The following is a 14,645-nucleotide window of genomic DNA, read 5'->3' as shown; positions in this document are numbered from 1 at the left end:
AAATTTGATGAGTTACCTCTTAGCGGGCAATTATCGTACTCGGGGCAGCAGCGGCCCTTGACGTGTCTCGGCTGGCAGTCGTCGCGCAGGAAGCAGGCGATGCGGCGGCACACCACTTCGCCGCCCTGGCAGTAGCACACGCGGCACGGGTCCTCGGGGTCCACCAGCTTCTCGCCGTTACCATACACGCGGCCCTCTTGCTCACATTCTGAAATTGATCACGATATTTTTATGAACTGATGTTGGTGAACAAGGATTAATGCGAACACATATCTTCTGGTTGAGTTCACAAGAAGTTATTCTAGTTGATCAATCTCTAATCCCAATCAATCAATCAATCAATCTCTAATCTAAATTAGTTTACAAATTTAATGATAATTGTAACAATAATACTGATGTAACACACGAACGACAAAAATTTGCTATTTGTCGAACAATCATTTTGAAACAGTTTCGGTTAATTTACGGTGTAAGCGTGAGAACGTAATCCGTTTTTAATTTTTCTTGATAAACTAAAAATTTAGCCACTGAATCATACTATGAGAACACCACCGCTTTGATCGGGTCGGGTCGGTGTTGAAACTGGTTACTACTGAGTCATTTTGAGATGACCACGAACTTTTTAAACAGAAGGGGTCAAGCGATTTAGCACTTATGCTGATCAAGTAATAGAGAATCTAGTTATTTTGATTCCGACCTCCTTCAGTCCACCGTATGCGTCTATTCAGGGCCGTCTAATTTACAGTAGAACATCGTTTCGATGGGTCACCCTTTGCTAGGGTGCAATGTTGGAACCCAAGAGTTCTCGGGCATTATGGTTCCCCTCTACCATAAGCAAAGGTCTCGTGGACTGGTCCATAAAAAGGTCGTATGTGAGGTGGTACCGACCGCACTGATAGGTGGGGCAGCAGTGGTCGGGGCGGTGCAGCGCCTTGCAGCCGGGGCGCGGCTGGCAGCGCTCGGGCGCGCAGGTGACGCCGCCGGCGGCGCACGCGCAGCGCTCGCACGGGCCTGTCCCCAGGAACGTGTCGCCTGTCATGTACACCACATCGCCCACCACACAGCTCCCTGGAATATTATACATTCACAATTTAAAGATAAAAATATTAATGAGCGATATGTTTTATACCAGTGCGTTATTTCTAAAGCCGCTATATTTCGAATTAAACTCATTCAAGCTATGCAATGGCTTCTAATCATTTTAGACTGCATTTTATTGACGTTCAATGCAAAATATTTTTACTAACCAACTTAAAAATTCTCAAATCCAATCTTTTTTTTTTTTTTGTCTGTTACCTCAGAACTCGGTCATATAAACCGAAGCTGTCTGTCTTCATCCTGGTTGTTAGTAAGATATTGTAAGCACGTTTATAATCAAAACTGGAAAAATCACGTACCTTCTTTCAATCCGACGTCGGAGCTGGTTACATTCGGAAGCGGCCCTAGGGGACCTGGAACAATCAGAAACAATCGTTAACTTCTGTCGGCTGCGAAATTAATACCTGCGGGATTACCCACAATCCCCCAATTTTCGGGGCAATTACGGCTGATGGAGGGCGTCGAGTGGCGACTGGAACAATTTGCACCGGGGGAATTAAAATAAGCCCGAGCAATGTACCACTGCGCAGATTGTGCCTAGGTAGCATGTCGCAGCGTTTGAGACGTGATCATACGAATTATGTTGGTCTCATCTACATACTTCAGTTACATTGAAACTGATACTTGATAGATAAGTAAAAAATTAGATAGTATCATTAATGTAATGGTCTTCGTGTCCCGATTAGGATTATCGAAAGATTATCCACATTAAAAAAGTAGTATTTTAAACTAGTATGTATGTATATGTAAACTCTTTATTGCACATAAAAATAAAAATAAAAATACAAATACACAGAGAGGAGAACAAAGGCGAGCTTATCCCTAAAAAGGGATCTCTTCCAGCTAACCTAGTTAGGAAAAAACATTTGGTTATATAGAGGTTATTACTATGGTCTGTCCCAGAATTCGAGATACTAAAATGACGTTTCATGTGTTACCTGTTTTTTGCGTCTCATAAATAGTGATGTGCCGCAACCGGTTATTACCGAAAGATTTTGTAGGTACCTATGTATGTATGTCGTAAAATATTAAGATATGAACGGATCCGTGATGTACTAAAATGTAGGGCACTTAGGACATTCTAGAAAAGGTAAAATAGGTCTAATAAAAATGCGACCGTTTTCGAGATATTTCGACTTTTTATAGATGTTGATGTTTAAGTTTCAATTTCATTCTAAGTAAGTTTTACATTAACTAAATAATATGAGAATAATGAATATTTGATTTATTATTCTATGATATGAATATCTAAATAAAAATACGAGAAAACGCACTGATCACATCCGATGACAATACGAGTAAAGTAACGAAAATCGGTTCAATAACACTTGAATACGAAAAACATGAACAATGACGTTGTGTGATATCTGATGGCCTACTCCGGAATTCGAAAATCAAAGTTCGCACCGCAACGTCCCTCTCACTTACGTATTAAATTAAATAGTAGTGTCAGAAGGACGGAACGACACGAACTTCGATTTTCGAATTTCGTAGTAGCCCTGCAGGCCCTGACTACGAAATGCAAAACTCGAACTTCGTATGTTGCCGTCCCGCTGACGCTTATCTCATTCAATACGCGAGTGAAAGGGACGGTGCCATACGAACTTCGTTTTTCTAGTTTTGTAGTAGCCCCTCTGTATTATTTTTTACGTTGGCACTAAGTGATGAACACTGTATTTTTACCTGTGCTTAGATTTCATCACTTCATCGTATGATAAAGTAAAATGGAAAGTAGAATATTGAATGCATTAATGTTATTTTTGCTATCGTAAAATAAACATTTTATCGGTTATTTACGAAACCGAAATCACGGAGCATCACTGTTCCTTTTATGCTGGCCACATTATTTTTACGTTTGACATTTCAGACTGTCATTTTAGTATCTCGAATTCTGGGACAGACCATAGTGGTACTGGTACGTACATAAGAGTATAACTTGCAGTTTTTGTATCAAATAGAAAAAAACAATAGTAAAGATCCCATCGCCATCAGGCGGTCCGTCTGCTCGTTTACCCCCTATACCATAAAAAAAGATAGTTATTATGGTCTGATCTTGTTATTACCCGTTCCATAATTTTTCACTTCACATGCTCTTAAAATGTTACTTTAGTCTCTGCATATCGGTACTAAAGCTCTTTATTACTCTATTAGAGTTTTTTTTAATTTCCTCTGAAAACCTACGCTAAGGATGGACAAAACATTACAAATAATAAAAACGTTTTAACAAAAAAATTAAACCGCCGAAAAAACTGAAAAGCAAAAATAATAAACCTTTTTTATTTAACCTTAATCTAGTTTACACTTTGAAGTCGGTGCCTCGGCACTAGCCAGCAGGAGTGGACTTATAGTCGTCCACTTGATGAGCTTCTATCACTCCTCCTGGCTTGTGCTGAGGCACAATTCAAAATGGTATCAAGCAAGATTAAGGTTAAATAAAACAATAGGCTTATTATTTTTGCTTTTTACTCTTTTTCGGCGGTTTAATTTTTTGTTATTATATTATATTATATATAATATCTTGAGTGTAAAATATCATTGATTTCTGTGCTGTACTTTTCGTATAATATGAGGACAACGAAACCCAAAACTGAACCGCCCAAATCTCGAAAAGCCTACAGCTATCTCGATATAAATTACGGAAGTCGTTGCAGAAGGCATGCGGGGGGGGGGGGGGGGAACGGCTGCGAGCGCTTATGTCACGAGCGATAAAGACAGCAATATCCCAAACGAATAAATAACGCGGCCGCGCGGCCGGCAGGGAAACTTCTCTTAATTATTTAATCATCTACTTATTTCTCTATTCAACAATGGACTATTAATTATAAAAGGCAATTAAACTAAACAAAAGATGTCTATGACTTCACAATGAAATGAAATATTAGCAGAAACAGATGTACCGAACAATTACTCGTCTATTAAAAACAAAGCTCCTACATACTAATTCATGCTTTATTTCACATCATGTGTACTAGAACGCGTACTATTTAGGCAAGAGTTTGTTCAGATTCCGTGGAAGCTTTATGCAGAAATACATTATGTTCCCGTTTTTAATCTAAGCGAATAGGACGTGGACGCCAGCTGTCACGAGCCCCGCCGCCGCTCCACATTGAACTAGAAATGGCACTTTAGGATAACAATTTGTCATATGATCTCACTTAAGTGTAGAAAAGCAGTATTCACGAATATAGATATTCAAAATTTGCGTCGTGCTAAATATCTGCAAGACATGAAAACAAATTGCAGCCCTGTCCATTGTTGTCCGGATTCCAGCGACCGGAAAGAAATAAGAGCATAATATTTTTTATCTAGATGATGCGTATCTGGGAGCAGCGGGGCGCGAGCGCCGCGCCGTCATTGTCCCGCCGATGATTTATGTTCCCCCGCGCGTACAAATTCGCTCCCTATTTTACATTTTCCTTTTCTTTCACGTGATTTTTGATGAAAGGAACATTACCGTTTTCTCTCAGACACGGCTCTCACTTAGGGTTCCGCTTGCAATTACAACGGGTGCTCAGAAACCTTTCCGGGTCCATTAGGCGAGTAGTTATGAGCAAGAGGACGTTACGAAAAACTCCGACGAAACTATGAACAGCTATTCAAAGTTTTAGGTTGCTTTCTTTGTTAAATTTGACGCCGAGTTATGAAATATGTAAGACGCTCTACGTTCGCGGGGTTATTTAGCGGCGCGCGCCAACAATTCCAAACATTGCGAACAAGGGATCGCCCAAGGTTCTACACGCTACAAATTTTCGTCAGCGTGCCTGTACTTTTACTTTGTACAAGGCATAATTTGCAAATAAAGCAGGCGGTTAATCGCTGCGCTGGCATACCAAGTACGCGTGTAAAATTGAATTCAGACCGTTGGGCGGCGCCGGCGCCGGCGCGTGCGCCGCGCGGTGACATAACGCGCGCATTTGCATTGCATGAGCGTTCTTACACGATTCGCGTCGACACTCGACACTTTCAAGTGGTTTGACAAATTACCGATAGCCAAGAGTTTCAAATCGAAGTTGCAATGGGTATGGAAGAACAGATAACCGTTGAGCGAGAAAGATTCTCAAATATTGACCACAAACCGGAAGACACGTTATTGGCAGGTCTGTCACTGGGTGAACCGACGACATCGCGAGAGTTGCATGTAGGTATGCATAATGGCAAGTTGTCGTTCGCATTCCAAGCGGAGGTGTTTGTTCAACAATGTGCGTCTTCCGGCTGATAATGAAAGCTTTACAAATCACATTAAACAACAAACACTTTATAATTTTATATCCTAAAATCGCGTTTTATCTTGCTGTCAACTGCAACTTTAATTTGTGTAGCCACTTCACAAGAAGTGCTCGCTGATTGGACCGGAAACTTCACGAAATCCCGGCCGCTTGTTATTTTCTCAGCTTTCTAAGCTGGGCAAATAATGTAAAGTACGAACACCCTTCAGTGGGAGGAAGCACTTGGGTTTTATTTTTATAAAAGGGAGGGAATTAGCAGTTGACCCGCAAGGCGCGGCGCGGCGCTACCATACCGGCCATAACAATCGTGAACTTCATGAAAATTCAGTGTTCATGTAATTCATTTGTAACTCGACTTAGAACATTAAAATATGCTTTTGTAAAACAATATATTTGGTGTGTCGTGTTGCCGCATGGTAAGACGACAATTAGTTAACCAACATTCAGGTGTGACAACGAACCATGTATACTTAATCGCAAACTACGTAACAAAACATGTGGCGTATATTTCTTGCGATTCTTATAGTGTTAACAGACATTAAGTTGGTATCGCACACAAAACTCTATCCGTATAGCGTTTAATAAACAGCGTGATGGCCGGGCCGTACCCTTCGGGTCGTCCAGGGAAACAAATGCGGGAGCATCTCCCGGGCCGGAAATATTGAAAATGTAATATTCAGTTATTGCAAGATTTTACAAAGCGCGCCTTTCGTGGGAATCTTCACGCTTTGATGCGGTTCTAAGCAAATACGTTGAATATTTATGAGGCTGGTTATTTATACTTTGAATTACGGTTGGACAACACGTTGGGAGTGTGTGTGAGTATAATGTGTCGTCGTGCCAATAGTTACGGTTGTGAGATAGAGTCCGAACTTTAAAACGAAATAATAGCAGCCGTAGTTATTAACAAAAATCTACATTTATCCTGCTAAAGTATACCGTTGACCTCCTAATAATAATACGTAATATTAATATAATATATAATAATAATAATAATAATTCATTTATTCATCAGATTACATAATTGATCCAGCTTTGTTAGTACCGTTAAAATAATAAAATACTTATTGACTATGTTAGTAAGTTATACAAAACAAAACAACATATTTACCGCCTAGCAGTCATGACAGCCTCATAGTGCCTCATAAAAGGGGAGTCTTACCTGGCCGCCACAGTGCTCATGATGGGGTTGGGGCAGGCCCGCACCCTGCAAAGCAGAGTGACAAGTCTTTTTCGCATTATTGCGAAGAAGTCGTCAGTACGAGCCAGTGCAAACATGCCCGAAGCACTGCAGAATCGGGGCAGCCCCAACAGCATCCTGAAGCCATTATTATACTGAACGCGCAGGGTACTGACGGTCCCCTGCATGTAACTAGTCCAAAGGCTGCACGTGTAGAACACCTGACAAAAAGCTTTAAATAGTGATACTTTCACTTGCTCACTACAGCGTGCAAACCTTTGAACCAGCATGTTGCATCGGACCGCCATCGCCCTACGCTCCCGTTCAATATCCTTTTGATCCTTAAGGTCGTCGGCAACATAGTGTCCGAGATATTTAAAATGATATACCCGCTTAAACTCGCTGTTATCCAATTTAATAATATAATTGCTTAAACACATAGATACCTACTTATGTATATTTTCACTTTTCATGCTCTAAAAGTAGGTCAATATAGCCTTACGGGGCGGGACTAAAGTGATTACTTTAGCCTCTATAGGGAGTAAAAGTAATTATTTTTTTAATTTACTTGCTTAGTTTTTGGCATAAAATAAGATTGTGTGTGGACCATTCTCATGACGAAAATGTTACGTTCTTAGTCTAAGTGGTCTTAGCTCTATGCTTTTTCCGCATAGAAGGTGGTGCCATTCTATTTATTCCATTTTGTGTATGGACCATTTCGCCGATGCGATTTGTTATATATCTGTGTCTGGTTAGAAAAAAATACTTACCGCGAAATCTTTGAAATTGTTGTAGAGCGTGAATCATAAACGATTAATGACTATTTTTTTCTCGCCATCGAAGTGAAAAATAGAGTTTTCACCTCGAGACTAAAAGCTCGCTAAAGCTCGGGTTAACCACCTTGGGTATATATTGGCTTATTTTAGTCACTACTAAAATACTATTTTTTTTACAATTATCCTTTAATTACCCTAAAATACTATTTTTTTACAATTATCCTTATAAATCTAATCCGTACTTCTATCTATCTATATATTATAAAGGTTGCTTGGAAAAGGTCGCTAGACCGCTGTATTATTAGATCGCTAGACTAGAACCGTGACATATAGCTAGACAGTTTAAATTTTCACACAAGATATATTTTTGTTACCGCTTTCACAGCGCTAAAAAACAGAATAAAATAAATATTTAAGGGGGGCTCCCATACAACAAACGTGGTTTTTTGCCATTTTTTGCTAATGTCTAATGTTGTATTATATAATGATACGAAACCCTTCGTGCGCGAGTCCGACTTTTATTTACATTCCAACAAAAAATATGATATAACTTTTGACCTCATAAACCGATGTAGCCTACCTTGGTGACATGTTTCCCCAGCGGCAGCCGACAGCCCCGTCGAAGGCGACCCCGGAGCCGACCCGGAGCGCCGGGTAACGACCCCCGTCTCACGGAGCCCCATACATCACCATGACGCAATTAAGATTAAGCACCGCCCCAGATCCGCGCCCCATCCGCTTAAGAGTCCGCAGCAAGCTTGATTCTCCATACAAATCGTAGTTACGTCCTTATTTTAAAATAACAAGTAGCATCATCATGATTTTTTGTAAATACAATGAGATAGGCATATCTAGGCCTGAAATTAGTTTATGACTCTTGAAATGGTATTACAAAGAAAATAGAACGAGTACAAGTTTTGCATTTTAAGAGCCAAAAACCCTGTGCAGTTCGGTTAAATACTACGGCCAAAAATATAGTTCAGATTGAAGTCAAAACCTATTTCCGGCATCGACTAAACTATGTAGTTTCATAAGAAAAAGCATTTTTCCGAAATGATTTTGTGGTTTTCAAATGAGAACGAAACTACGAAAATCAGTAAAAAAACTATACATTTTTTATGCGAATCTGCAGCGAATCACTCTAGCGCGGGGGAACGGTACGGGGGAGGGCGGTACGCGCCGCCCTTTGTCCTTGGTTTACGCTGGCCCTGCGTGTGCGTGCGTCGCTCGTTAGTAGTGACTCGTCAGCTGTGCGCGAGAGTTACGTAATATTATTTTGGTGAATTCTCTTCGTATCATAAACGCGATCTAACTACTTACGACTTGGACTGATAACGGATTTGATATTTCTTGGTGATACTGGTGGTGTGTGTGCACATACTGTTCGACGACCTTGGCTTTCTTATATGGACTTTGCATTTTTATGTTACAAAAATGGATAAACAGGGTAAGTACCTACCTAGATGCATTTTAGTCAATATTACCAAGTACTTATAAAAAATGGGTCCATATATCGGCTCGCATACTGACAAACGATGATTTGGACAAAAAATAATTATGGTTTTACTAGAAAAGAGAAAAGAGTACCTATGCGAACTATGGCGCTCCCATAAAAAATAATTATTAATGTTCTTGTTTCCAGAAGTGAAAAGATCATCGAAGACAAGATTATGGTTATCGGCTCGTAGGAAAAAAAAAGGACCGGCTCGTCATAAAAAAGAAAACATTAATCCTAATAGGTAAGTTATAACTAGGACAGTAGCGTAAGATTTTTCTTCCTTGTCCTCTATTACAAGCTTTTATTTAGTTTCACCTGTCCGATATTTGTCTGTAATCAAATCTTGCATTCGACCAACTTCTAGCAGTCGGATTGACTTGAAATTTTGCATAATTATGTAAATTGCGTGACAATACAATAATCTGGTAGCTGACATCCTGGTAGTCCGGCCAGAATCGTCTCCGAAGGACGGAACTCTTCAACTGTTACAATGTTATCGACTTGTTTTTGGTATAGGTACAAAATAAATGTAGTTTGGGTAACAATGCTAGTAAAGTCGACAAAAAGTACAGTCAGCAAAAAAGCTTGTATTAAAAATGAATTTTCGTACTCGTACCTTTATTTATTATTTTTGTACGACGTAGGTACACCACACAAACTTGTTATTTCACTTATACAGGTCATAGCACTGTAATAGCACATTGTGTATTAGGGCGGTAAGTAAGGTATTACGAACGAAGTATTACCTCTGGTAGTCTCTGTTATTACTTTGACTAATGGCGACTGACGTCATTTCACCATGTATGTATTTTTCACATGTGCAGTACGCTTGGCACCGGAGAGCATGCCAGTGAGCAGTCTGATAGTGATAACAATACCGATCCTCCACCTCAACCTCTAAATTTAAGCAGGTTAGTGTTTTTATTATTATTTTTACTAGTTTACAATCTTTTATTTAACTTGCAATGTATGTACCTATGTACTCGTATGTATGTATGTGAGGCTCAAATCCTGCGAGTTGAATTTGACTCAGTTTCAGTGGTCGAATTGACTTGAAATTTGGTATACTTATGTGAATTGCGTGACAATACAATAATCTGGTAGCTGACATCCTGGTAGTCCGGCCAGGATCGTCTCCGCAGGACGGAATTCTTCAACGGTTAATGGCATCGACTTGAAATTTCGTATGATGTAGTTTAATAGGTAACAATGCTAGTAAAGTCGACAAAAAGTACAGTCAGCAAAAAAAAAAGCTTGAACAGATTTTTTTTTTTACCAAAAACTTATTTCACAGCTACTTACGTTTTTCACTTGTAGTTTTATTTTCGCTCTTGACTGCAACTGCACTGAGACTAGTACCTACTCGTACCTATATTGACACGGCTATTAAAGATGATTTCAGTTTATTATCTTGATCGATGTACACCGCACTTCTGTTATTTCACTTATACAGGTCATAGCACTATAATATCCCATTGTTCATTAAGGGCGATAAGTAAGGTATTACGAACGAAGTATTACCTCTGGTAGTCTCTGTTATTACTTTGACTAATGGCGACTGACGTCATTTCACTATGTATGTATTTTTTACATGTGCAGTACGCTTGGCACCGGAGAGCATGCCAGTGAGCAGTCTGATAGTGATAACAATACCGATCCTCGCCTCAATTTCAAAATTTTAGCAGGTTGGTGTTTTTATTATTATTTTTACAAGCTTTACCTTGCAATAGTTGCAATGTATGTACCTATGAATGTATGTGCAGGTAAAATCTTGCGAGTTGAATTTGACCCACTTCTTCCACATTTGGTACGGAAAAGTAGTTTGGATGAAAATGCAAGTACAGTCAGCAAAAAGCTTGTATTAAAAATGTAGTCGCGCGCACAATATGGCACCGAAAATCGAAACGTATTTTTGCATAGCGTCACCGGCGTTAGAAGTTTTCTGTAGTAGTGTACGCCTCATAATGCAGTATCAAATATTTTATTTCACCGTATACTCTGATTTAACCTTGCATGGTATAAATATAACGTAACTTTTTTTTTCCTTTCAGAAATTTGAGTCCGAGTACTCCGTCCTCGACACCATCATTACAAATTGAACTTGATCATGATAGCAATGAGGAAGTCGTACGTAAAATGACAGGTCGACGAATTTTCAATGTTCAATATTTATTTGAACAAATGAAGGCTGTGGATCATAGTCCATTTAATTGCAGCTTTAACCCTTAATTTGGCACCGAGAAGAATACTGGACATTCTAAAAAAATAAATCTACACGTAATATTAAACATGGAGTTTTTTTTTAAGTAGCATAAATTAATTAATGCTAATATTATTTCACCAAAAAATGTATCAAGCCGGTGGGAACGCCAAGTGTTCGTCAGTGGCCGCCAAGATGAGGAGGAGGAAGGTCGCGTCTAGCGGGCTCCCGACAAATGGTTTTTTTTTCTCGGTTTTGTATGAAATTGTTATGAGTTATTGCCATTGTGATATTAAGTAATAATTAAAAAACATATTTCACTATAGTTGACATTAAGAACACGTTCTGTTTGTGTGTTTAACGTTTGCAAAGTATAACGTCCATTATACTTCCCGTTGCCAACTACGCAACGTTTTAACTTGCTTTTGCTACGTCCAGCATTCTTCCCGTTGCCAACTGCACAACGTTTTAACTTGCTTTTGCTATGTCCAGCATACTTCCCAATGCCAATGATGTAGTTTTTTTATAAACTTCTGTCATGTCCAGTATAATACACTTTGCCAAATATGAGTAAAGTGAATAAAACTACTTTTATAAGTTTAACCGGTATATGTGTGTATGTGTGTGTCTGTGTGTAGGTCTTGTCTGTCTGTCTATGGCAACGTAGCTCTTAAACGAGTGAACCGATGTGAACTGATTGAATGTGTTTTTTTTTAAATTTGAAAACAAGTTTTCTAGCGGTCATTCTTAGCAAGATTTCAAAATCGGTTGCCATTTTTGAAATTTTTGGCTTTGAAATGACCGAAAAAGCTACCTGTAAGTTTTGTGGTTATAGAAATGTGTAATTAATTATTAAATCGTAGAATGAACACAGTTGAGAAGAAATAGCACTTCTCCAGACGCTTCTACTATTAATTCCTCATTGGAATGACTCAATTTACTTGGAGAAGATTCTGACAAAGATATAGATACAAACCAAAGTAATAACTGTGAAGTAAATCTTTCTATCACCTATAATACGAGAGGTTATACCACTTAAAGGGGAAATAAATTACGAGAATATACCCAGTCTGTCGTCTATTCCATTATTGGCATCTCCTGCTAAACCTTCCGCATCACATGTGTTTAAAAAAAAAATACCTCGTTGAATTTCTTGCCGGATTCTTCTCAACAGAGGTTTTTCCGAACCGGTGGTAGGTTTTTTTTGACATTCATAAGTGCTTGTTCTAGCCTAAATTGAATAAAGATATTTTGACATTGACTTTGACTTTGAACACCTGCCATTCGAGAACCTTTGACCCCATCGGCCATCAGTCCTGCGAGCAATGTGCCCCGCCCATTGCCACTTCAGTTTCGTAATTCTTCGGGCTATGTCGGTAACCTTAGTTCTACTGCGAAAAAATACCTCGTTGAATTTCTTGCCGGATTCTTCTCAACAGAGGTTTTTCCGAACCGGTGGTAGGTTTTTTTTTGACATTCATAAGTGCTTGTTCTAGCCTAACTTGAATAAAGATATTTTGACATTGACTTTGACTTTGAACACCTGCCATTCGAGAACCTTTTGACCCCATCGGCCATCAGTCCTGCGAGCAATGTGCCCGCCCATTGCCACTTCAGTTTCGTAATTCTTCGGGCTATGTCGGTAACCTTAGTTCTACTGCGGATATCATCATTTCTGATTCTATCCCGCAGAGAAACCCGAGCATAGCTCTCTCCATAGCCCTTTTGAGTGAATTTGAGCTTCCTCATGAGGCCCATCGTTAGCGCCCACGTCTCAGATCCGTATGTCATCACTGGCAACACACACTGGTCAAAGACTTTTGACTTCAAACACTGCGGTAATTTGGATGAAAAGACACTGCGAAGCCTCCCGAACGCTACTTAGCCGAGTCGGATTCGACGAGTGATCTTTTTTTCGAAGTTGGACCTACCTAACTGGACGTTTGTCCTAGGTATACATACTCGTCAACACCTTCGAGCGCAGAGCCTCCGACTATTACGGGTGTTGGCACAACATGGACATTAGACATGACTTTTGTCTTGCCCATGTTCATTCTCAGGCCAACTCGGTCGGAAACTTTGCTGAGGTCAGCGAGCATAGCACTGAGGTCCTCCATGGTCTACATGACTAGCCATGGTCTAGCCATGACTACAATATCGTCGGCGAATCGAAGGTGAGTGAAGTACTCGCCATTAATGTTGATGCCTCGTCCTTTCCAGTCCAAAACCTTAAAAGCATCCTCCAATGCAGCGGTGAACAGTTTCGGAGAGATCACATCTCCTTGTCTGACTCCCCGCTGCAGAGGAATAGGCTTCGTGCTCTGGTCCTGTAGTCGGACGGACATAGTGGCGTTTTCGTACAGACACTTCAACACTTCGATATACCGGTAGTCAACTTGGCACCGCTGGCGAGCCTGCAGCACAGCCCAAGTCTCGATCGAATCGAAGGCTTTCTCGTAGTCCACAAATGCAAGGCAAAGGGGGAGGTTATACTCTTCGGTCTTCTGTATAACCTACCGCAACGCATGTATGTGGTCTACGGTACTATAGCCTTTTCGGAAGCCGGTTTGTTCTTGAAAGTAATGTAGTCTTTGTTATTAATTACAAGAGCGGTATGATAAGTTACTTAGACTTTTTTTTGGCAATGAAGGCGTCTTTTTTTTCAATTATTTTCATTGAGAGTACCTATGATTATTTTCAAAGTAGAAGTATACTAAATTTATTATCATTCCGCTATTGTAAATAAAAGATTTGTCTATTGTGCTCATTTTAAAAGACTGACTTTTGACTTGGTTCAAAAAGTATAGAAGAAGATTTATAGGTTTAGTATAAAAATGATCTCATGTTAGTGATACTTGTTTATCAGTCTTGATTGTCAGAAAATTGTTAATATTTTAAATTTTTTGTATTTTTTCTCGACAGAAAATTTTAAAATAAGCTGAATGTAACAATTGTAAGTCTGTAGATTGTTTAAAGTGATTTTCTAATAAATATTTTTACATTTTGTATACTTTTGTTTGATTAAAAACAAATAATCGGAAACTACATATCTTTGGCAATGGCCAGTATACTAGACATTGAAACAATTGTCCTGTCCTCTGCCCAGTTGGCAACGTCCAGCATACTTGACATACGTTTTTCTGAAAACTATTGACATTTGATTTTTTTTACTATTTTTACCGTGTATATGACAACATAATTACCCCAAAAAACTATAATTCTAACCTTATTTCGATATTTTTATTCCTTGCCAAATTAAGGGTTAAAGATATGGATTTTGTGAGGAGTCGAGAATCGGATTCCAGTCAACTTTTCTTTTCAAATGCAAAATGTGTGGCAAAAAAGAAGCATTTAATAATGAAAAACTAGAGTCTAAAATTAATAAAAATGTTGTTCAAGCAGTCGTATGTTCGGCGGTAGTGGCTTTTCCCAATTAGATGAGCTTTGCGCTCATTTAGATATGCCATGTATAGCGGAGAAACATTTGGGAAAGAGAATTTGTTGCTTGGGGATGTTTTAAAAGATATCTTCTTGAAGAGCATGTTTGAGGCAGGACTCGAAGAAAAAACAAATGGCAAATTGAAAAAGGAAACGTAGACGCTGATGGCGTTCCCTACATCACAGTAGTAGCGGACGCATCGTGGGGAAAAAGATCATATCGTACCAG

General features: G+C 39.3%; 3 protein-coding genes across 3 annotated transcripts in view; 2 read left to right on the top strand and 1 right to left on the bottom strand.

Moving 5' to 3' along the window:
• The window catches only part of LOC141428434 (uncharacterized), a 314,383-nt gene that overhangs the window by 101,537 nt on the left and 198,201 nt on the right, over positions 1-14,645 (top strand). The gene's annotated exons all lie outside the window — the stretch shown is intronic.
• LOC141428431 (uncharacterized) overlaps positions 1-14,645 on the bottom strand; it is a 58,296-nt gene that overhangs the window by 3,407 nt on the left and 40,244 nt on the right. The window contains exons 3-5 of the mRNA XM_074088427.1: positions 1,398-1,451; positions 889-1,068; positions 17-208 (exon numbers count right to left, since the gene is read on the bottom strand). Of these exons, the coding sequence (XP_073944528.1) occupies positions 17-208; positions 889-1,068; positions 1,398-1,451 (426 nt within the window). The remainder of the gene's footprint in view (positions 1-16; positions 209-888; positions 1,069-1,397; positions 1,452-14,645) is intronic.
• LOC141427688 (uncharacterized) overlaps positions 8,241-14,645 on the top strand; it is an 8,167-nt gene continuing 1,762 nt past the window's right edge. The window contains exons 1-4 of the mRNA XM_074087283.1: positions 8,241-8,727; positions 8,923-9,019; positions 9,603-9,689; positions 10,378-10,463. Of these exons, the coding sequence (XP_073943384.1) occupies positions 8,715-8,727; positions 8,923-9,019; positions 9,603-9,689; positions 10,378-10,463 (283 nt within the window). The 5' untranslated portion in view covers positions 8,241-8,714. The remainder of the gene's footprint in view (positions 8,728-8,922; positions 9,020-9,602; positions 9,690-10,377; positions 10,464-14,645) is intronic.

Source organism: Choristoneura fumiferana, chromosome 5 (genome assembly GCF_025370935.1).
Source record: "Choristoneura fumiferana chromosome 5, NRCan_CFum_1, whole genome shotgun sequence".
Lineage (NCBI taxonomy): Eukaryota > Metazoa > Arthropoda > Insecta > Lepidoptera > Tortricidae > Choristoneura > Choristoneura fumiferana.
Note: the sequence above shows the minus strand (reverse complement) of the source record. Positions and strands in the feature narration are given on the sequence as shown.